Genomic DNA, 15,907 nt, shown 5'->3' on the forward strand with positions numbered 1-15,907 from the left:
GTAACAGACTGGGGAAAGCATCATCACCAGGACACGGTGAGCTGATCATGGTCTCCTGAAGTTCTGCTGATGGCCAGCTTGCATCCAGGCCACTGTATTTAAAGGTCCTGTTGGACTCACCCTCCACAAATGCGTCTAATCCCTCTGAACCTACTTATCCTACTGCCTCCCCAGGATCCTGCGACTCTGAATTTCACCAGAAAAGAGTCTTCACCCTCTAGAAAATGCATCCTTCCAAATAGTGCCACTGTTCCAGTATACATTCCTTAAAATTGTAAACACTGGACTCTGTGCCACCAGCATGCTAACAAAATAACCTCCGTTTAAGTAGAATATGCTGTACTAACCTTAGCATTTTATTTTTCAGGAGAACCTAGCAGAGGAAGGGGAAAGTCCTCCTAAGGATTAAGCCAGAGCAGTGCCTCTTTGCAGGACACAAGACCTCAGAGGGCTGAAAAAAACCTAGGCATGGCTCTGAGAGCAGCCTCACGCATCACTGGCTCTGCGGGAACCGTAGGAAGCTGTGCTTCCCAAATCTGTTGCATTAGTTTCAGTGGCGTTCAGCTTTAAATAGCAATGTTACCTTCACTGAAATAAAACAGGTTTTCTTCCTATTTCTGTTTACAGCAAATATCTTGCTTTCTAGGAGGAAGCTGGACTCTGCTCCTGCAAGGGTTTCCATCTCCGCTTCCTAGGCACTTTATGTCTGCTGCTGCAGCAGTCCGGGTCATCACTTTACAGGCCTTGCAAACTCTGTAGGCAAGCACACGGCAGGCTGTATCTCAACATTCTGAATTTTTTAGGCTGTTTTGATCTGTGAGTCCAGAGCAACTGACTACAACACACAACCCTAAGAATGCAGACCTTGCCTGTGGCCAGAGCAAGCTCAACACAAGCCAGTGTGTACCTGAAAGGACGCATGGATTGCGGGATGAGTGGTTTAGAGTTCTTAGGATTCCTCAGCCTCCTTTTTTAGACTGGCTGATGGAAAGACCACCTCCCAGCTCTCCAGTCTGCTTGGTAGACCAAAGAGCAGCCACATCATTTCTTTGGCTTCTCAGACATAAAAGAAAAAAAAAATAATTGCATTTCTGTTTGAAATACTCATCCCTGAACATACTGAGCCATGCCATTGCCTTGTATGGCTCTGGATTTCAGAGTCACAGCAGAGGACAGGGCTGGATAGGCTCTGTGGCCATAGGAATGTCCACAAGGTCTGCTGCTTTCAAAAACTGAGTGAGAACAAAGAACAGGAAAAAATACTGTATCAGTGTGTTTGCCACAAATGATCTGAGACCAATTCTTGGTAGCCATTCCTGTTCTAACTATCAGCTGATCTTCCCCCAAAGAGCACAGCAGATCCTTATGGCTCAAAACAGCTAACTCCAAAACTTCGGTTTTGAAGAAATGGCCTTCCCACCTCTTCCTGAAGATAAGCAATGACTACAAGGGAAATACAATAGTCCCAAAATTACATTTTTCTTGCAGGGAGGTCCTGAAAACACCACTGTCCACCACCTTCTCCCTCATTTTCATCAACATGTCACAGTGACTGGCACTGTCTTGGCCAGAGTGAAACACTCCGGCTTGGTCCAAAAGGTAGGCTCTTCAGGGCAATGAGCCTGCAAGAAAGGCAGGTCTACCAAACTGTCCAAGAACTCATCTACATCACTTTGAAGTTTACTATAAATGTACAAGGGGTGATCACTCTTGGCGTGTGTCATGGTTTCAGCCCAGCCGGTAACAAAGCACCAGACAGCCACTCACTCACTCCCCGCTCCCTGGCCATGGTGGGATGAGGAGAAAATATAAAGAAAGGCTCATGGGTCGAGACAAGGACTGGGAGGGATCACCCACCACTTATAGTCACAGGCAAAAGACAGGCTCAACTTGGGGAAGAAACAAAATCAATTTAATTTACTACAAATCAAATCAAAACAAAGATATTAGGAAGTAAAACCAAACCTGAGCCTCTGAGGGTGGCTCAGCTATAGAAATAGCAACTGGAAATACTCTTTTTATCCTTGTGAGTAACTACGGTGTAATATTCAGACCGCAGACTGCTCAGACATCCAGTAGGCAAGTACCATTTCGTTTCACTTAAAGAGCGTACCAGTTCTCACAGTGACAATTTCCATTCCTAGCTCCTTCACAGTTTCCTTTCCCAGTGTACATGTCTCCAAGGCTGCCCAAAAACAGACACAGTGCAAAGCCAGCCAGAAGAGAGAAGCAACTAAGGTTGTAGGTACTCTCGGTCTCCTTCACTTTGCCAGGCTTTCTGCATGCACAGAACCTGCTGGAAAAAAAACAAGAAACCACCCTACATCAAACAAATAGATTTTTGTATTTTTGTAATATATATGGCAAAGCCACACACCGAGGCATAACAAAACAGCTTAGCCTGTTCCTATTATTCTAATTCTGTAACAAATGTTACCAATTTTATTCTTTCCTCTTCAAAATTTTGAGATTAAAATATTTCTTTTCTGGAGAGATTTTGAAAAAGCCTTAAAATCTTTATTTTGTTACAACTTAAATGGTCATTTCAGTTGTTATCTTCATTCAGGCCTTGGTACTTCAGAAACACCCTGCACTGTGTGTAGTACTGGAGGGCTTTTTCTCTTTTCCCCCCACTTACCCACTTAGTACACTGGAAAGATAAAAAGAAGATAAAATAAAAGGCAAGAATGTGCACATAAAACTGTTTTCGGGCTCTCTGCTATCCCCACGTGGACTCCACAGCGTTCAGTCACTCCCCACACTGTTCTGCCTCATGCTCCTTCTCCTCAGACAGTGGCCACCAGGAGATAATTTCCAAACACTTATTACCACCCGCTAAACCAGACATTGGAGTTCAGGAGAGACACAACCTGTTCCTTTATGGATAGTAAGTGATGCAGGGCAGTACAAGAGCAAGGTTGCCCCACGGCTCACAGCCGAATGTCTGGCTCCCAGCCCTTCCTTTTCTATTTCTCCTTCTCTCTGTTCTCACACCTTGCTGGAGGAGCACCTTGAGCTGACTTGGCCACTCGTCTGCCTCAGGCTAAGCTCGCATCCTGCAATTAATCCACACAGATGAGAAAAGAGTTAACAGGAGAAGGTGACAAAAGGCTGACATAGCTCTGAGCTCACAGAGTGCCACATCGCTGTACTCTCATGTGCAGCTGGTACTGTCATGGCTTTACTTAGGAGCAGCTGAGGGAACTGGGGTTGTTTAGCCTGGAGAAAAGGAGGCTGAGGGGAGACCTTGTCACTCTCTACAACTACCTGAAAGGAGGCTGTAGTGAGGTGGGGGTCGGTCTCTTCTCCCAAGTAACAAGCAATAGGACAAGAGGAAACAGCCTCAAGTTGCACCAGGGGAGGTTCCTGGCTCACTCCAACATCCCTCACAGGCTTCTAACAATCAAAAGTATTAAAACAATCATACTGTTTGCACTGGAAAAAAAAACCACCCTGCAGTCAGTTTGTTTCAGATTCTTCACAAGATGTTTACTCAACACTTTCTTTTTGAATCATAGTATGTAGAAAGAATTGCTAAGACAAGGGTTTTAGTAAATTTCAGACTGTTGAGCTATTTTACAAAGAATAACGTGAATGAAATACCTCTCCCTCTGTACATGAGAATTCTTGCCATCCTTTCTCTGAACAGTTCTAATACCAACATATCCTGAAGTGACAAAGTGGAGGATGTCAGGAAAGTAACCACCAGCGAGAAGTGCTTCTCACATCAACCAGCTCCAGTTACTGCTTCCAGAGCAGAACGCAGCCTCTTGGCTGAAGGAAGGGGTCTGGCTTTCCGCCCTGGTATTCACAGCACTTCTGCCTCTGTACCTGCTTTTGCCCTTTCTTCTTTCTCGCTCACTTCTGTCCTGAGAGCCCCGAATTAGCCCTGAGCACAGAGCTCAGACAGCACAGCCTAAGTCTGAACCCATCACATCACCCAGAATGTCCTACCCCTCTCCAAGCACTGCAGGAGCCCAGGAAACCGCACTACGAAACCACCCGAAGCACTTCTATTCCTCTCTGACAACTTCTGCAGGACTGCACGCTGAAGAGTGAGAGAAAAATAAACAATACAGAACATCAAATAACATAGGAGATACTGCACAGACTAAAAGATTCACATTCAGATGTATTTCTGTAAAAACAAGTCATTTTCCTGATTACTCCAGAGCCACCTCAGAAGCTGTAGGCTGCCACCTTGCAGTGTTACAGAAAACAGACACAGCTTGCCTCACAACACTGCATGCCAGCTAAAACCCAGCCAGAAGACAGAAAAAGCACAACAATCCGTAATAAACTCCCAATTATTGCCACTGATCCTGAAGCGTCACTGTTACTGGCAGTGAACCACAGCCAGCAGCAAGTTAGCTGCACCGATCCCTCAGCACCTGGTCTGAGCCTACACTGGAGAGAAACAGAGAGGAACGTAGAGCGATCGCCTTCTGCAAATGTGGGCTCAGCCCTGCCACCTCGGTTTGAGCAGCATCCTCTTGGCAGGGGGAACTGGAGTCAACACGATGATACGCAGCGCTTGTCAGGAAAACAGTAAAGTACCTGAGAATGATACGCATTTAGTTGTTAAAAATAAAACAGCAAAACCTACTTTAGTTGTTAAAAATAAAACAGCAAAACCTACGTAAGGAAGTGTTGGTTGGGAACCGTCACGTAACCACGTTATACAGAGGCACCGGCATAAAGGGCAGAGGTTAGGCTGGCTTTTACAAAGACTGGGGAAACCTCCGAATTTATCACCACAACTGCGTGCGGGTATTTCTATTTGAGAAGACGCACAGCCCCGCGCTGCGTCACCACCTCTATTACGCTTACGAACCTGCACGTGAGCCTACACCGCCACCTACGCCCCAGCGTTCCGAGCGCCAAAATCAATTATTGTCACCAAATCCGATTAAAGACGGCACCTCAGCGTGACCCAACCTTCCACACACACACACCTCCCCAGGAGTAACACTGCAAGCCCCGCTGCCCGCGGGAATACCGCCGCTCCCCGCGGGAATACCGCCGCTGCCCGCGGGAATACCGCCGCTCCGCACACCCCGCTGCCTTCTTCCCCTCAGGGCGGCGGCCGCGTCCCGCCCTTTCCCTCACAGCCGCCGGCGCCGACCGGTTTTAACCGGCCGCGACCGGTTGTCAGCCATTTCCCGCCCCCTCCGCCTCCGCCCGCCTGACGCTCGGCGACGTCACCGCTGTGCGCCGCCGCGTGACGTCAGAGGCGCGCCGGGCGGGCGTTGCCATGGAGGCGGTGGGCGCCAGGGAGGAGGAGAAGGAGGAGGAAGAAGAAGAAGAAGAAGAGTGGCTGCTGCAGTCCCTGCGCCTGTGAGGGAGCCCCAGCCCCGGCCCCGGTCCCGGTCCGGGTCCCCCGGCCCCGCCAACCTCCCCTCCGTCCTTCTCCCCGCAGGTACGAGGACCTGCACGCCTTCGAGCTCCAGGCGCCCACCCGCCTTATCGAATGGGCCCGGGGGAACCGTGAGTGGGGGGGGGGGGGGTGGCTGAGGGGAGGAGAGGGGACCGAGGGGATGGGGCGGGATGGGGGGTGCTGGGGTAGGGAAAATGGCCGCGGGGCCGTGGAGGAGCGAGGAGGGAGGCCGTGGGGTCGGGCCCCTGGGGGGAGGCCAAGGCGCAGGGCCAGGACGCCAGAAGTGGGGCTGAGTGGCTGGGGCTGGACCGGGGTTCAGCTCTGGGTCCAGGGTTGAGGATGGTTTGTACCGTAATTCAGGGGTCTGGCTCGGGGGGGGGGCATCCCTCACCATGTCCCTCGTTCTTCGTGCCCACCCCCAAGGTGTCTGTGTAGCCGGGTACGGACAGTCTGGTGGGAACGAGATCCTGCAGCTTCTCCCGCCGCCAACACTGCAGGTGAAGGAGACCCAGGTGGGTGTTGCAGCCAAAGTGGCACCAGAACTCTCTGTCTTCTTTGGCACGGTGTCTTCAGAAACCGGGCTGGGCTTCAGAAGCTGTTACCTGGTCTCTGTTGCTCTGACGAGGGCTTGGCCAGGTTTTGAGCAGCTTTGGTCGAAAGGTAAAGCACGAAAGTCACCCGGCTGCTGTCCAGTTGAGGTAGCGCAGGTTGGCGTGCCAGTCATGCAATCCTGCAGCTCTGCGGGCAGCTTGTACCGTGAACACTTCATGTCCAGATGTGTGAATGAAGGCGTTTCATGGGGAAATAGGACGGATGAGGACACCAAGGCAAATGAAGAAGGGACTCGCTGAGATGCCCAAGTCTGGGGGACCACACTGCTGAACAGTGAGGTTGGCCCTTGGGTGGGTGACCTGTACACTAAAGTAGAAGGTGGTGTTTGGTCACTGGGTAAACAGAAAGGTCCTGAGCCAGACGTGCACAGATGGCAACAAACCCAGGCAGAGCTCTTGGCAGGAGCTTTCTCCAGATTTTTTTTTTTCCTCTTGACTATTTTGGGATCCTTCAATCCTATAGCTCCTGTTGAAATAGGCATTACTGGACAGGCAAGAGCTTTACCAAGCGAGAGTGTATCTTGTGTCTCTGTCTTTTTTCATGGTAACTGACCGTACCAAGTTCTGCGCCATTGAGTGTGAAGAAATGAGTTTGCCTCTGATTTCTAGGGCCTGTGTCCAGAGAGAGATTTCAAGGTGGAATGTGGTGGATTTTCAAACCGCCCGGTGTACAGCCTGAAATATGTGCCGGATACCAGGTATGGCCACGAGGTCCTTCCAGGGTGTGTTGGAGATGGAGAAGAGGCTTGTCCACTGAGAGAAAACTCCTTATCCTTGCCTACTTCCCAACTCAGCTGGTCAATCCTGCCAGCTCTGAGATCAGCGTGAGTCTGGGTGGGGAGCTGCTGGCCAGTGGTCCTCCCAGAACCCTGTCTTGGTGTTTGGAGAGGAGCCGTCTATCGGGGCACTCAGCAAAACGGAGTGCACCCTGCTGCTGCCATACTGAAACCTGCAGTGGGGCAGCTGGCAGGGAAACTAAAACTGCTGCCGGATAAGTGGAATCCTCAGCTTTTTCCAGAAGTGAGCTGCAGGGGCTGCTGACATTGATGCTGGCTCACCAGGGATCCCTCCCTACCCGACTTCTGAGCAACAGGGGCCTGTGTAGCTTCCTTGCTCTGCCTTCTCCATCCCTTCCTTCTGCATTTGGCGCTGCGTGGAGGTGCTCAGCAGGCAGAGCAGGATACTAGTGGCTGCTGCCACTGCTCTGTAAGTCCCTGCATATGCAGGTTTGGAAGGTTTTCTCCTGCTGTGGATTGTAGGCCAAGCAAACAGGCTTCCCTCTGGCTGATTCATTTCACTCGTTGAGCTCTCTCCTCCTACGCAAGCCCCTGTTGCTACTTTGGGGCTTTTTGTGCCATTCTTAGTCTAGTGCTTTTGGAAAATGTGCTAATTAAATGCCGTTGCCTGGGACTGTGTTTGCCTGGACTGCGTAGACCACCCTAGCATCAGGATTTCTGGGATTATGGTCCTTATGGCCCCTTCTCTGCTCCAAGTAGAGGCCAGAGCTCCTGAGCACAGGAGGAGCAGCAGACCAGTTTGTCCCAGGCTGGGGAAAAAAAAGGCTGTCCTCTGCTCCTGGAGAGTTTTGTGAGGTTCTTTTTGTCTCCTCAGCTTGCTGGTGACAAGTGGCCCACCAGACAGCTCCCTCCAGGTCTGGCAGGTGTCAGCAGAGGACTCGGGTAAGAGAACATGTTTCTGAGCTGGAGTAGTTTCTCAATGTAGTCTTTGCGTCAAGCATCTCTAGCTTCCCCTTCTTCCTGGGCGTAAAACGAGGAGAGGAGTGCCAGTCCCGTTGAGTGAATTCCTGAGTGACTGTCCTTATGTGGCAGGGGCTGGAGAAGGGCGCGAGACAAGCGTCTACCCCAATTCTGATGGCTTGGAAAGATGTGGACTTGACAGCACAAACCTTGTAAGGGAATTAGTAGGTTTAGGCCTGTCACAGCAGCTTTCCACTTATTTGTGAGCTCTTAGTCATACAAACGAAAACCCTGATCATATAGTTAGCATAATGACTCCCAAGGGTTAGAAATAAAGAGCTCCATACATCACCTTTCAGGATATAACATGAACCACCTTGGTTCTCCAAGCCTATGTCTGCCTGCTTCTAGAAAAGGATTGCCGTTGCTTTCTCTACTCTTGTGAAATACGTTGAAACCACCAGAAAGGAAGTGCAAAATGCATTAGAAGTTTTCTTATTCTTCATTGAAAGTAAACATCTTGATTCACAACTTTCCATGCATTTTGCTAGATTTTAAATGGCTTCTTGTCAGTCCTTGCTGGATGTGTTGGAAAGAGTGGTTTTATTCTGGAGAGGGGGTTAGTCATAATTGGATTTCTTATTGGTTCAGTAGGTCACTTTTAGCTTTGGGAGGCATCTTTGTGAAACAGCTTGATCTCGTGGATTACTTGACTCCTGATGTGTTTTACAGCTGCTAACATCTCTTTCAAATAGATGTTATTAAACCTGTAGGTGCCATACCTACAGTAAATGGCACTGGGCAACCTTGGGCTAAAATTGCAACCGTTTCGGCCAGAGCCCCGTGGGTCCTTCATGGCTCAAGACTCAACAGCGTCCAAATTACAGAGGTTGAATCAAGGAAAAATGTCTACATGGCAGGTATTCAAACCAAGTCTAATGTCTGATTTGGTAAAGTTAGGGTTTGTGTAAAGCAAGGGTAATTGCTCAAGTGGCAAACATTTCACTGGGTGGGTACTTCCAGACATGTGCCACAGGGTATAAAGATATTTGCAGAAAGTACATTGTCTTGAGGAAAGAGGTTACAATGCTCTGGTCCATCTCCAGCTTCTCACTGCTCCCGTGACAGTGATTTCTCAGGCTTCTGCCCCAGATCTGTGCACTACGAGAGCACCGTAGATGGTGTCAGTGAAAAGAATTGGGTTAGCAGAAGGCTGCTGCGTATGTCGTCCCAAACGAGGGAGGTGCTGGCCCCAGAGTCACGTCGCTTGGGGTCGTTGAAATCAGCATCAGCTTCTGAGCGAGCTCTGTGTTACTCTGATCTGTCCATGCGCATGGGAGGAGGGATCATGCTAGCCCTGCCTTACCTCAAGGTGGTTAATCCAGGTCTGGTTTGTTGGGAGTCCTGGAGACCATCTGCCTTCACTTACAAAGTAAGACTCAGGCCCCACACACCTCATCCCCTGGTGAGGAAAATGTGTGTGTATGCGTCCAGTGGCTGTAACACAGTGAGCTGAGCAAAAGGAAGGTGTGTTTGTCACTGCTCTGCCGTGTCCCCATGCCACAGGGACTCATGTGGCTCCCGCTGCTGAAGGGTAGGTAGTACTGGAGGCATCTACTGTCAGAGCCCTGGTCTGTGTCAGGTCCCCCATGGGAACTCGAACAGAGCTAGTGTTAGTCGTGGGCCTGCCTGTCTCCTCCACCTGGGTGCTAACATCACCTTTTGAGGGGTACAGACTGTGCCTGTTCCATGTAGATCCTGTGCAGCGACAGTTCTCGAGCGAGCTGTCAGTCTCTACTGCTGGCTTTCTTGAAGAACTAAGTAGCATTGCTTGAAAGCCACTTCCAGGGACAAGGCTGGAAATCTGCTTTCTCGGGCAAGATTGCAGTAGAAAAATCATGTGAATCCTCCTCATGGTGTCTGAGATCTGCCTTTCTTTTCTAGCCTCCAGTAACAGCGAGGAGCTCAGCGGCCTGGCATTCCTGGATGGCAACACGTTGCTCCTCTGCTGTGCCAAGGGGCAGCTGTGCCTGGCTGATGTTCGGCAGCCGCAGAGTCCCTTGGAGGCTGTGTCCGTCCCCTCGGCGCCGTGTGGCGAGCGGTGGTGCATGGGAGTCGGGCGCGGACCTCAAGGCTCTGACTCAAGCTCCCAGCCCGTAGCTTGCCTCTCGAGCGGAGGGTACCTCACCCTAACAGACCTAAGAAAAACCTCAGAGTCCTTGGCCTCAGCAAAGTGCAGAGTTCCCTCTCCCAGCTCAGGTGCGGAGTTCCTGTGCGTCTCCTGGGCTCCTGCTCTGGAAGGCTGCCTTGCCATTTCAGGTATGTGCTTTGGGCAGACATCTCCTTTTCTGGATGCTTTTTTGGTCTGTATTTCTACTGAGGCCCAGTTCACCCCACCTTACTTTAAACACCCCGGTTGGCAGGGGTGGTTCAGAGCTCCTCCTGAAGTCAGCAGAGATATGAGCTAATCGTCCACTGCAACTGCCTCACTCCAAAAACTACAGAAGGGGCCTGGATGGGTTCTGGGGGACTCTCACTTCCCTCCTGGCAGAACAAAGTCCCCACGCTCTTAGCAAATGCTGCCCTGATAGTGCCAGTGACAGCCTGGCCGCAGGGATACTGCGCTGATAAGACCAGCTGGGCAGCAAGGCTGCCTCTTGGCCAGAGCTTTGCAAATTCAGGCTAGTGGATCTGCAAGCTTTTTGGATCTGGCCCATGTTCTCCCCGGCAGCTGTTAGCTTGAGACAAGCTCCTCGGAGGCTTGGATGCTCTGCTGTTGCAGATTGTCAGTCTGGGCCTTTGTCCTCGTTTCTGTCTCAGCAGCCCTGCAGGGAGGTGAGCATGAGGCTGATAGGACTAGAGCAAAGCAATTTACTTTTGCGGTCTCTCTGCTTCCCTTTTATTGAAGGTTTTGATGGGACCGTGCACGTGTATGACATGCAGAGCTGGGACAGCTCTGGCAGGGAAGCAGAGCCGATCTTTGTTCACAGAGGCCACGCGTTCGGCGGATCGGACAGCAGCGGAGGCCCTCCCCTGGTCACAGTGCACACGTGGCATCCGCAGAAACCAAGAACTTTATTGTCAGCAGCAAGCGACGGTTCCCTGCATGTTTGGGACTGGGTTCAGTCTTGTGGGAAGTGTGGGTAGATCATACTTTTGGTGAGATGTGGTGTGTTTCCTGTCTATGTTCTAGTTTGCGTAGGCTGCGAGGTATCTGTTTGCATGCAGATACTGTTTTGAGACAGTTGTAGTGAACAGAGCCAACTGTAAAGAGTGCTATTTTAATATAGTAAAAAATTTTGATGGTGTTACTTGTTCTCCTGTGAACTAGCCTTCAAATGATAGCTGTGACTGTGTAGTAGCCTGTAGTTCTGGTTGCGTCCGCCAGCAGAGAACATCCTGCCGTCATTTTATCATAGACCCATGTTGTGTTTGCACCATACTTTTTAGAAGCAAACAGACAAAAAAGCATGAGTACAGTTTGAGGAAATGGGCTAATCTGTGGCATATTTAACCCGCCGCTTTCCAGGCCCACAGCACTGGGGGGAAGGCTGCACACCCCACAGGGTGTTGGCATTTCATCACGTGTGTGTGTCACGAGCAGTGGCCTCCGCTCAGGAAGCTGCAGTGCAAGCGCAGCCTGCTTGCAGCCTGCAAAAAGGAACAGGAACAACCTTTTGAGCCCCAGCCTCCTACAAGCTTTGCCCTCCCCCTGTGTAACTGGAGAGCACCCAGTCTAAGAAAAGGCCTTGGTATCTTTTGGCTCTTTTCCCACCACCTGAAAGTTTAAATTTGATTGAGCTAATATGATTTCCTGGGCCTGAGGAAACCAGGCAATGACTCTTGCCAACGCCTATGCTGTTACCAAGGTGTTATTTGGGGGGGGGGGGGGAACTGCTTCTTATCCCAAACATGAAAAACAGCATGCTTCATCGAGGAGCTGGGGAGGGAGTCAAGAGCTGGGGCAGGGCAGGGATGCAGGCAGGGGGTGCTCACCCACAATGTGGGGGACCCCAGTTTGCTCTGGTGCTGGGGGTTGCTTCTGCTGGAGCAGCCAGCCTGGATCTTGCAGTGGAAATGCTTGCACAGGGCCTGCCAGGCTGTTTGCCTTCTGTTCCGCATCCCAGCGCCCAGCATTTGCTGTCCCCTTGTGCTTCTAAGTGCCTTTTCACGGTTATTTCTGGGGTCGGGAACTGCCGCTCTGCTTCCCTCAGAGGAGGGGTGCGAAGGGCTCCCCGCTTTTCTGGGTGTAAGCTGGGGGGGGGGGGAGGTTGAGGGCAGGCAGGATGCTGGGCAAGTCGGGGTGGAGGTTGTATTTTACGAGGACGGTGCTTGAAGTGGCTGGGGAAGCCTTGGTGCTGGGAAGGCGGTGTGCTGAACTGCGCTGGGTCATGGCAACAGCCCTTTGCCTGCGGGTGCTAAGGCTGAAACCTGCTCCCATCTACACCATAATGATAATGCGGGGAAGCTCCGCGCTGCTCGCCTCCCAGCACAAGCCATGCGGGCTCTTCCATTCCGCGCCCAAAACCATCCCTGCCTACGTGGCAGCGTGTGAAATGGGGGGAGCATGTCCTGCCCCGAGGCCGGGGGGTTTGATGCTTCATCACCTACCAAAGCCATGGGTCTGTGTCACCGCTAGCAGCAGCAGTTGCTGTACCAGCGAAGAAAAAAGCCTGTTTGAGCCTAGGAGGGAATGCCTGGTCCTCCTTTCCACTCCTGGAGGGTCCCCAGCAAAACCAGTACAGCTGTGCCAATGTCAAACTGGTGTGAATCGGTTCTGGCCAGGGGCCTGGGAGGATTTCTGCCATGGTGAGGGTTAGCTAGGAGGGCTCGTGGCTTTCCAGTCTCTCTACCTCTGCTATTGATTGTATTCCTGCATGCTGTGGGAGAGCACAGTGTGCCCTTCCCCTGCACTGAGACCACTGGGCTTGAGTTTAGGACGTGGCTTTTCTTTTAGGACATGGCTTTTCTGGCCCAAGGCTGGCACCAGGTATGGTCCCAGGAAGGGCAGCATGTGGCTGATGGGTACACAGGCATGGAGGATTCCCCAAGCGGGATCCTGGTGCTTACGGGATCTTTTCCAAGCACCCCTGGGAGCGGGAGATTTGGCAAACTGAGGTGAGCAGCTCCGCTGCTGCAGCTCCTCTTGGCTCCTCCACAACACACGGGTTTTTAGATGGAAACACCCACCAGGGTGAGGGTCTGGCCCTGGAGGAGGTGGGCTCTGAGGAGGAGAGGTGACCACTGCAGTCTTCCCAGCAACCAAGGCTTCGCCTTCCTCGCTGTCTCCTTTGCAGGGACGTGGTGGAGGAGCTGGCAAGCAGAAGCAGCAAGGCCAAGCCTGTCCCCATCCCACGTCATGGTGATGCAGGTAGTGGAAGCAAACTTGCTTAGCTTTCCAGAGAAGTGGGGCTTAAGCAATAGCACAGTTTGTACTCATCTAAACTTCCCCCTTTTTTTTTTTTTCTTTCCCAAAATAACTTAAGCCTGCTTGTCCAGCTTGAACCAGATTTGACAGGGGACTGGAGATGTCCAAAATATTAAGTACTTGCAGCTGCCATAGAAAGGGATTAGGCACAGAGGAGGGATCTCCCTTTAAATGTGACGCTGGAGAACTCGCACTGGGCGGTAAGGGCATTTCTCCCAGAAATGCACCACGTGGACCTTCAGGCAAAGCCTGAATGTTTGATCAGAGAGTCCGGTTGTGTGACTGTAGGGACCGTGGCTTTACTGGAGCCAGATTTGCCCTTGGTGGGGAAGGTTGGGATGGCTCCTGCCCCCGGCACAAATGTTGATGCCCCCGAGATGGACCGACTTAAGGATGGTCTCTCCTTCCCCACAGCATCAATGTGGCAAGGGGCAGCTCGCAGCTGCGTTGGACACGGATGTGTCCAACCTCTGCTCTCCCTGGGACCTCGGAAGGGTCATCCAGGACCCCTGTCTTCACTGAGGCAAGGCTGCCCACAGAGCTTTCCTCTCTGGTTTAACCCCACGGCAAGGTATCACAGCTAGGGAGAGCGAGCGGGCTGGACGTGCAGGGCTGGAGAGATGTTTCCCAGCAGGGAGCGGATCCAGAGCGGTGCTGTGGATGCTGGTCATGGCAAGCTGTGCTCTGGGTTTCTCCTCCCTTGCCTGGCAGGGGACAAGCCACATCCCTTCCCTGAGGGGCTGTCCCCCAGTTCAGGCCCAGAAAATGGGGAGGTTATTTGGCTTATCCCCCAGTCCGGGCTCCTCCTGCTCCCCGTGGGGGATGAGAATCTCACGGCAGCATCAGCTCCCCGCTGCCTGCATGCCAAGGTGGAGTGGTCCAGCCCTGGAGCTGCCGTCACGCTGCTCCACGGACATCTCCACCCTCCTTGCCATCCCTCCGGGGATGCCCACCCACTGCAGCGCTGGGCTTGGGCCGTGGACTTGAATGACACATGGAGATGCACAGGCATTGCTGTGTCCTTCCGAGGAGAAGCAGGAGGTTTCAGGGCCTCGATCCTCACCGCTCTCCCCGGCTCCTTCTCAGCCCCTTGCTGGAAAGAGACGATTTCAAACCTAGTGTGAGTTTGGGTTTTATTCTGTGGTGTGAGGCTGTGCGCTGCAGCTACGGCCAGAGTCTCCTGCACCCTAACAGAGCTTGTGAGAGCAGAGGGAAACTTAATGCCACTATTTTGTGCTACACCAGGGGCTGAGAAGAGGCTGATGCTTGCAGCACTGCTGCCAACAGTGCTTTTGGAGGGTGACTGGATGTTTTTAAGGACTGGGGACTTCTGCTTCGAGGCGTTGCGTTGCTCTCTAAAAGTGCTGGGCTGTATTTGTGGGGAGAAGATCGGCACGGGCTGGCCTTGGCTGGATTTAACAGGGCAGTGCCTGTGTGTGCCCGTTCCCCCAGCAGCTGGAGCATCCTCTGCTCCTTGAGAGGCTGGGACACCTCCCTTTGCACCGAGGGCCATCCAAATTGCCCTGTCCCATACGACAATGACACAGGCATGGTATCCAGCTCTTGGCATCATCCCTGGGAGTCGTTCCCCCCTTCTGCTACCCTGGGTACAAATGCACAGCAGTGGAGAGACCTCGGCTTTTACAGCTGTCCGGCTGCTGCAGGAGGTTGGGTTTTATGATGAATGCTGTGTTGGTTGGTCTTCCTTCATGCTTGTGGGCACCAGCTCCTGGATGTATCGAGCCCTACAGTGCCAATCTTTAGGGCACAACTTCTTAAACCATCAGCTACGAGGAGTTCCTCAGCAGGACGCAGACCAGACGTTGCTTGTTTAACAAGGAGCTCGTTAGTCCGCCGTGCTCGCCAGGTACCGCGTGGCCTCGCATTTCATTTCCAAAATCATGCCCAGTCCCTGCTGCGGGATACAGAAATCTTCGTCTCCTCCCTGGCTCCCATTGAAACATCTGCATGTCTCTGCACCCCGGGTTGCAGGGGGAAGGCTGTCATCAGGGCATCGATGGGGACAGGGGGGTACAGGGGGGCTCGGCAAAGTGGCCGCGAGCAGGACAGGAGCAGGATCCCCCGTGGTGGCCGTGTCCATCTGCGCTGGTCTTTTAGGACGGCATCCCAGCTGATGGAGAGGTGCCGGCATTTCTGGGGCAGGGTACAGCCCGTCGTGAAGAGCGACGTGTTGGTTCGATGCCTTGCCCTGGATGTCTGTCTCTGCTGGCAGGGAGCCCAGGCAGGGAGGGCTGAAGCTGCGTTAGTCATTTCTCACCCAAATGACCCAAGATTTCAGATGTTAGCTGAGAGCGATGAGGGTGCTGGGGTGGTGGGAGCTGTGCGCATCATGCCCGGGCAGGCAGCTCTCCTATGCTCCCCCCGCATAAGAGACAGCTTGGTGTGAGTCTTGTGGCATTTTAGCATCAATTTCTGTGGTTTCTGCTGCAGCCTGAAGCTTGCAGAGCGCACACACAGACGGGGACATTTGGTGTGAGCCGAGGACAGAAGCCAAGCTGGCATTTACCTGCTGTGTCTGTGTGAGCTTGGAAGCCAGGACACAGTGGGGAGCAAGGGGGGCATGATGGCCAAAGTCTCCTCCAGCCGGACCAGAGGATCTGGGGGTTTCGGAGGGGCAGCTGAGGCAGACACCGAGTCCCAGAGACCGGGCAGGGGTGTCCCAGCACCGACACGCAGGCAGGCAGCAGCCGCAGGGGTGCTGGAAATGCCGGGGCTAGAGCTGGGACGCTGCTGGAGACTTACTTACATGTTAATGCATGAATAAATTAATTTG

General features: G+C 52.4%; 1 protein-coding gene and 1 long non-coding RNA gene across 4 annotated transcripts; one reads left to right on the forward strand and one right to left on the reverse strand.

Annotated features, from left to right (window-relative positions):
- Positions 1-1,895: 1,895 nt before the first annotated feature.
- LOC121232439 lies at positions 1,896-5,178 on the reverse strand. Of its 3 annotated transcripts, none has more exons than XR_005930870.1 (3): positions 4,636-5,173; positions 3,604-4,602; positions 1,896-2,296 (listed from the first exon to the last, which is right to left on the reverse strand). It is a non-coding gene; the product is annotated as an uncharacterized LOC121232439 (long non-coding RNA). The 3 variants fall into 3 exon arrangements; XR_005930869.1 differs by having other exon boundaries at positions 1,896-3,056; XR_005930868.1 differs by lacking the exon at positions 1,896-2,296 and having other exon boundaries at positions 3,137-4,602; positions 4,636-5,178.
- Positions 5,179-5,185: 7 nt separating this feature from the next.
- WDR73 (WD repeat domain 73) lies at positions 5,186-10,996 on the forward strand. The gene is made up of 8 exons (XM_030042901.2): positions 5,186-5,337; positions 5,420-5,487; positions 5,801-5,889; positions 6,598-6,686; positions 7,600-7,667; positions 8,441-8,605; positions 9,630-10,004; positions 10,594-10,996. Exons 1-8 carry the CDS (start codon positions 5,255-5,257, stop codon positions 10,830-10,832), a joined length of 1,176 nt encoding a protein of 391 aa, XP_029898761.1. The 5' UTR covers positions 5,186-5,254; the 3' UTR covers positions 10,833-10,996.
- Positions 10,997-15,907: the final 4,911 nt, after the last annotated feature.

This window comes from Aquila chrysaetos, chromosome 19 (genome assembly GCF_900496995.4).
Source record: "Aquila chrysaetos chrysaetos chromosome 19, bAquChr1.4, whole genome shotgun sequence".
Classification (NCBI taxonomy): Eukaryota; Metazoa; Chordata; class Aves; order Accipitriformes; family Accipitridae; genus Aquila; species Aquila chrysaetos.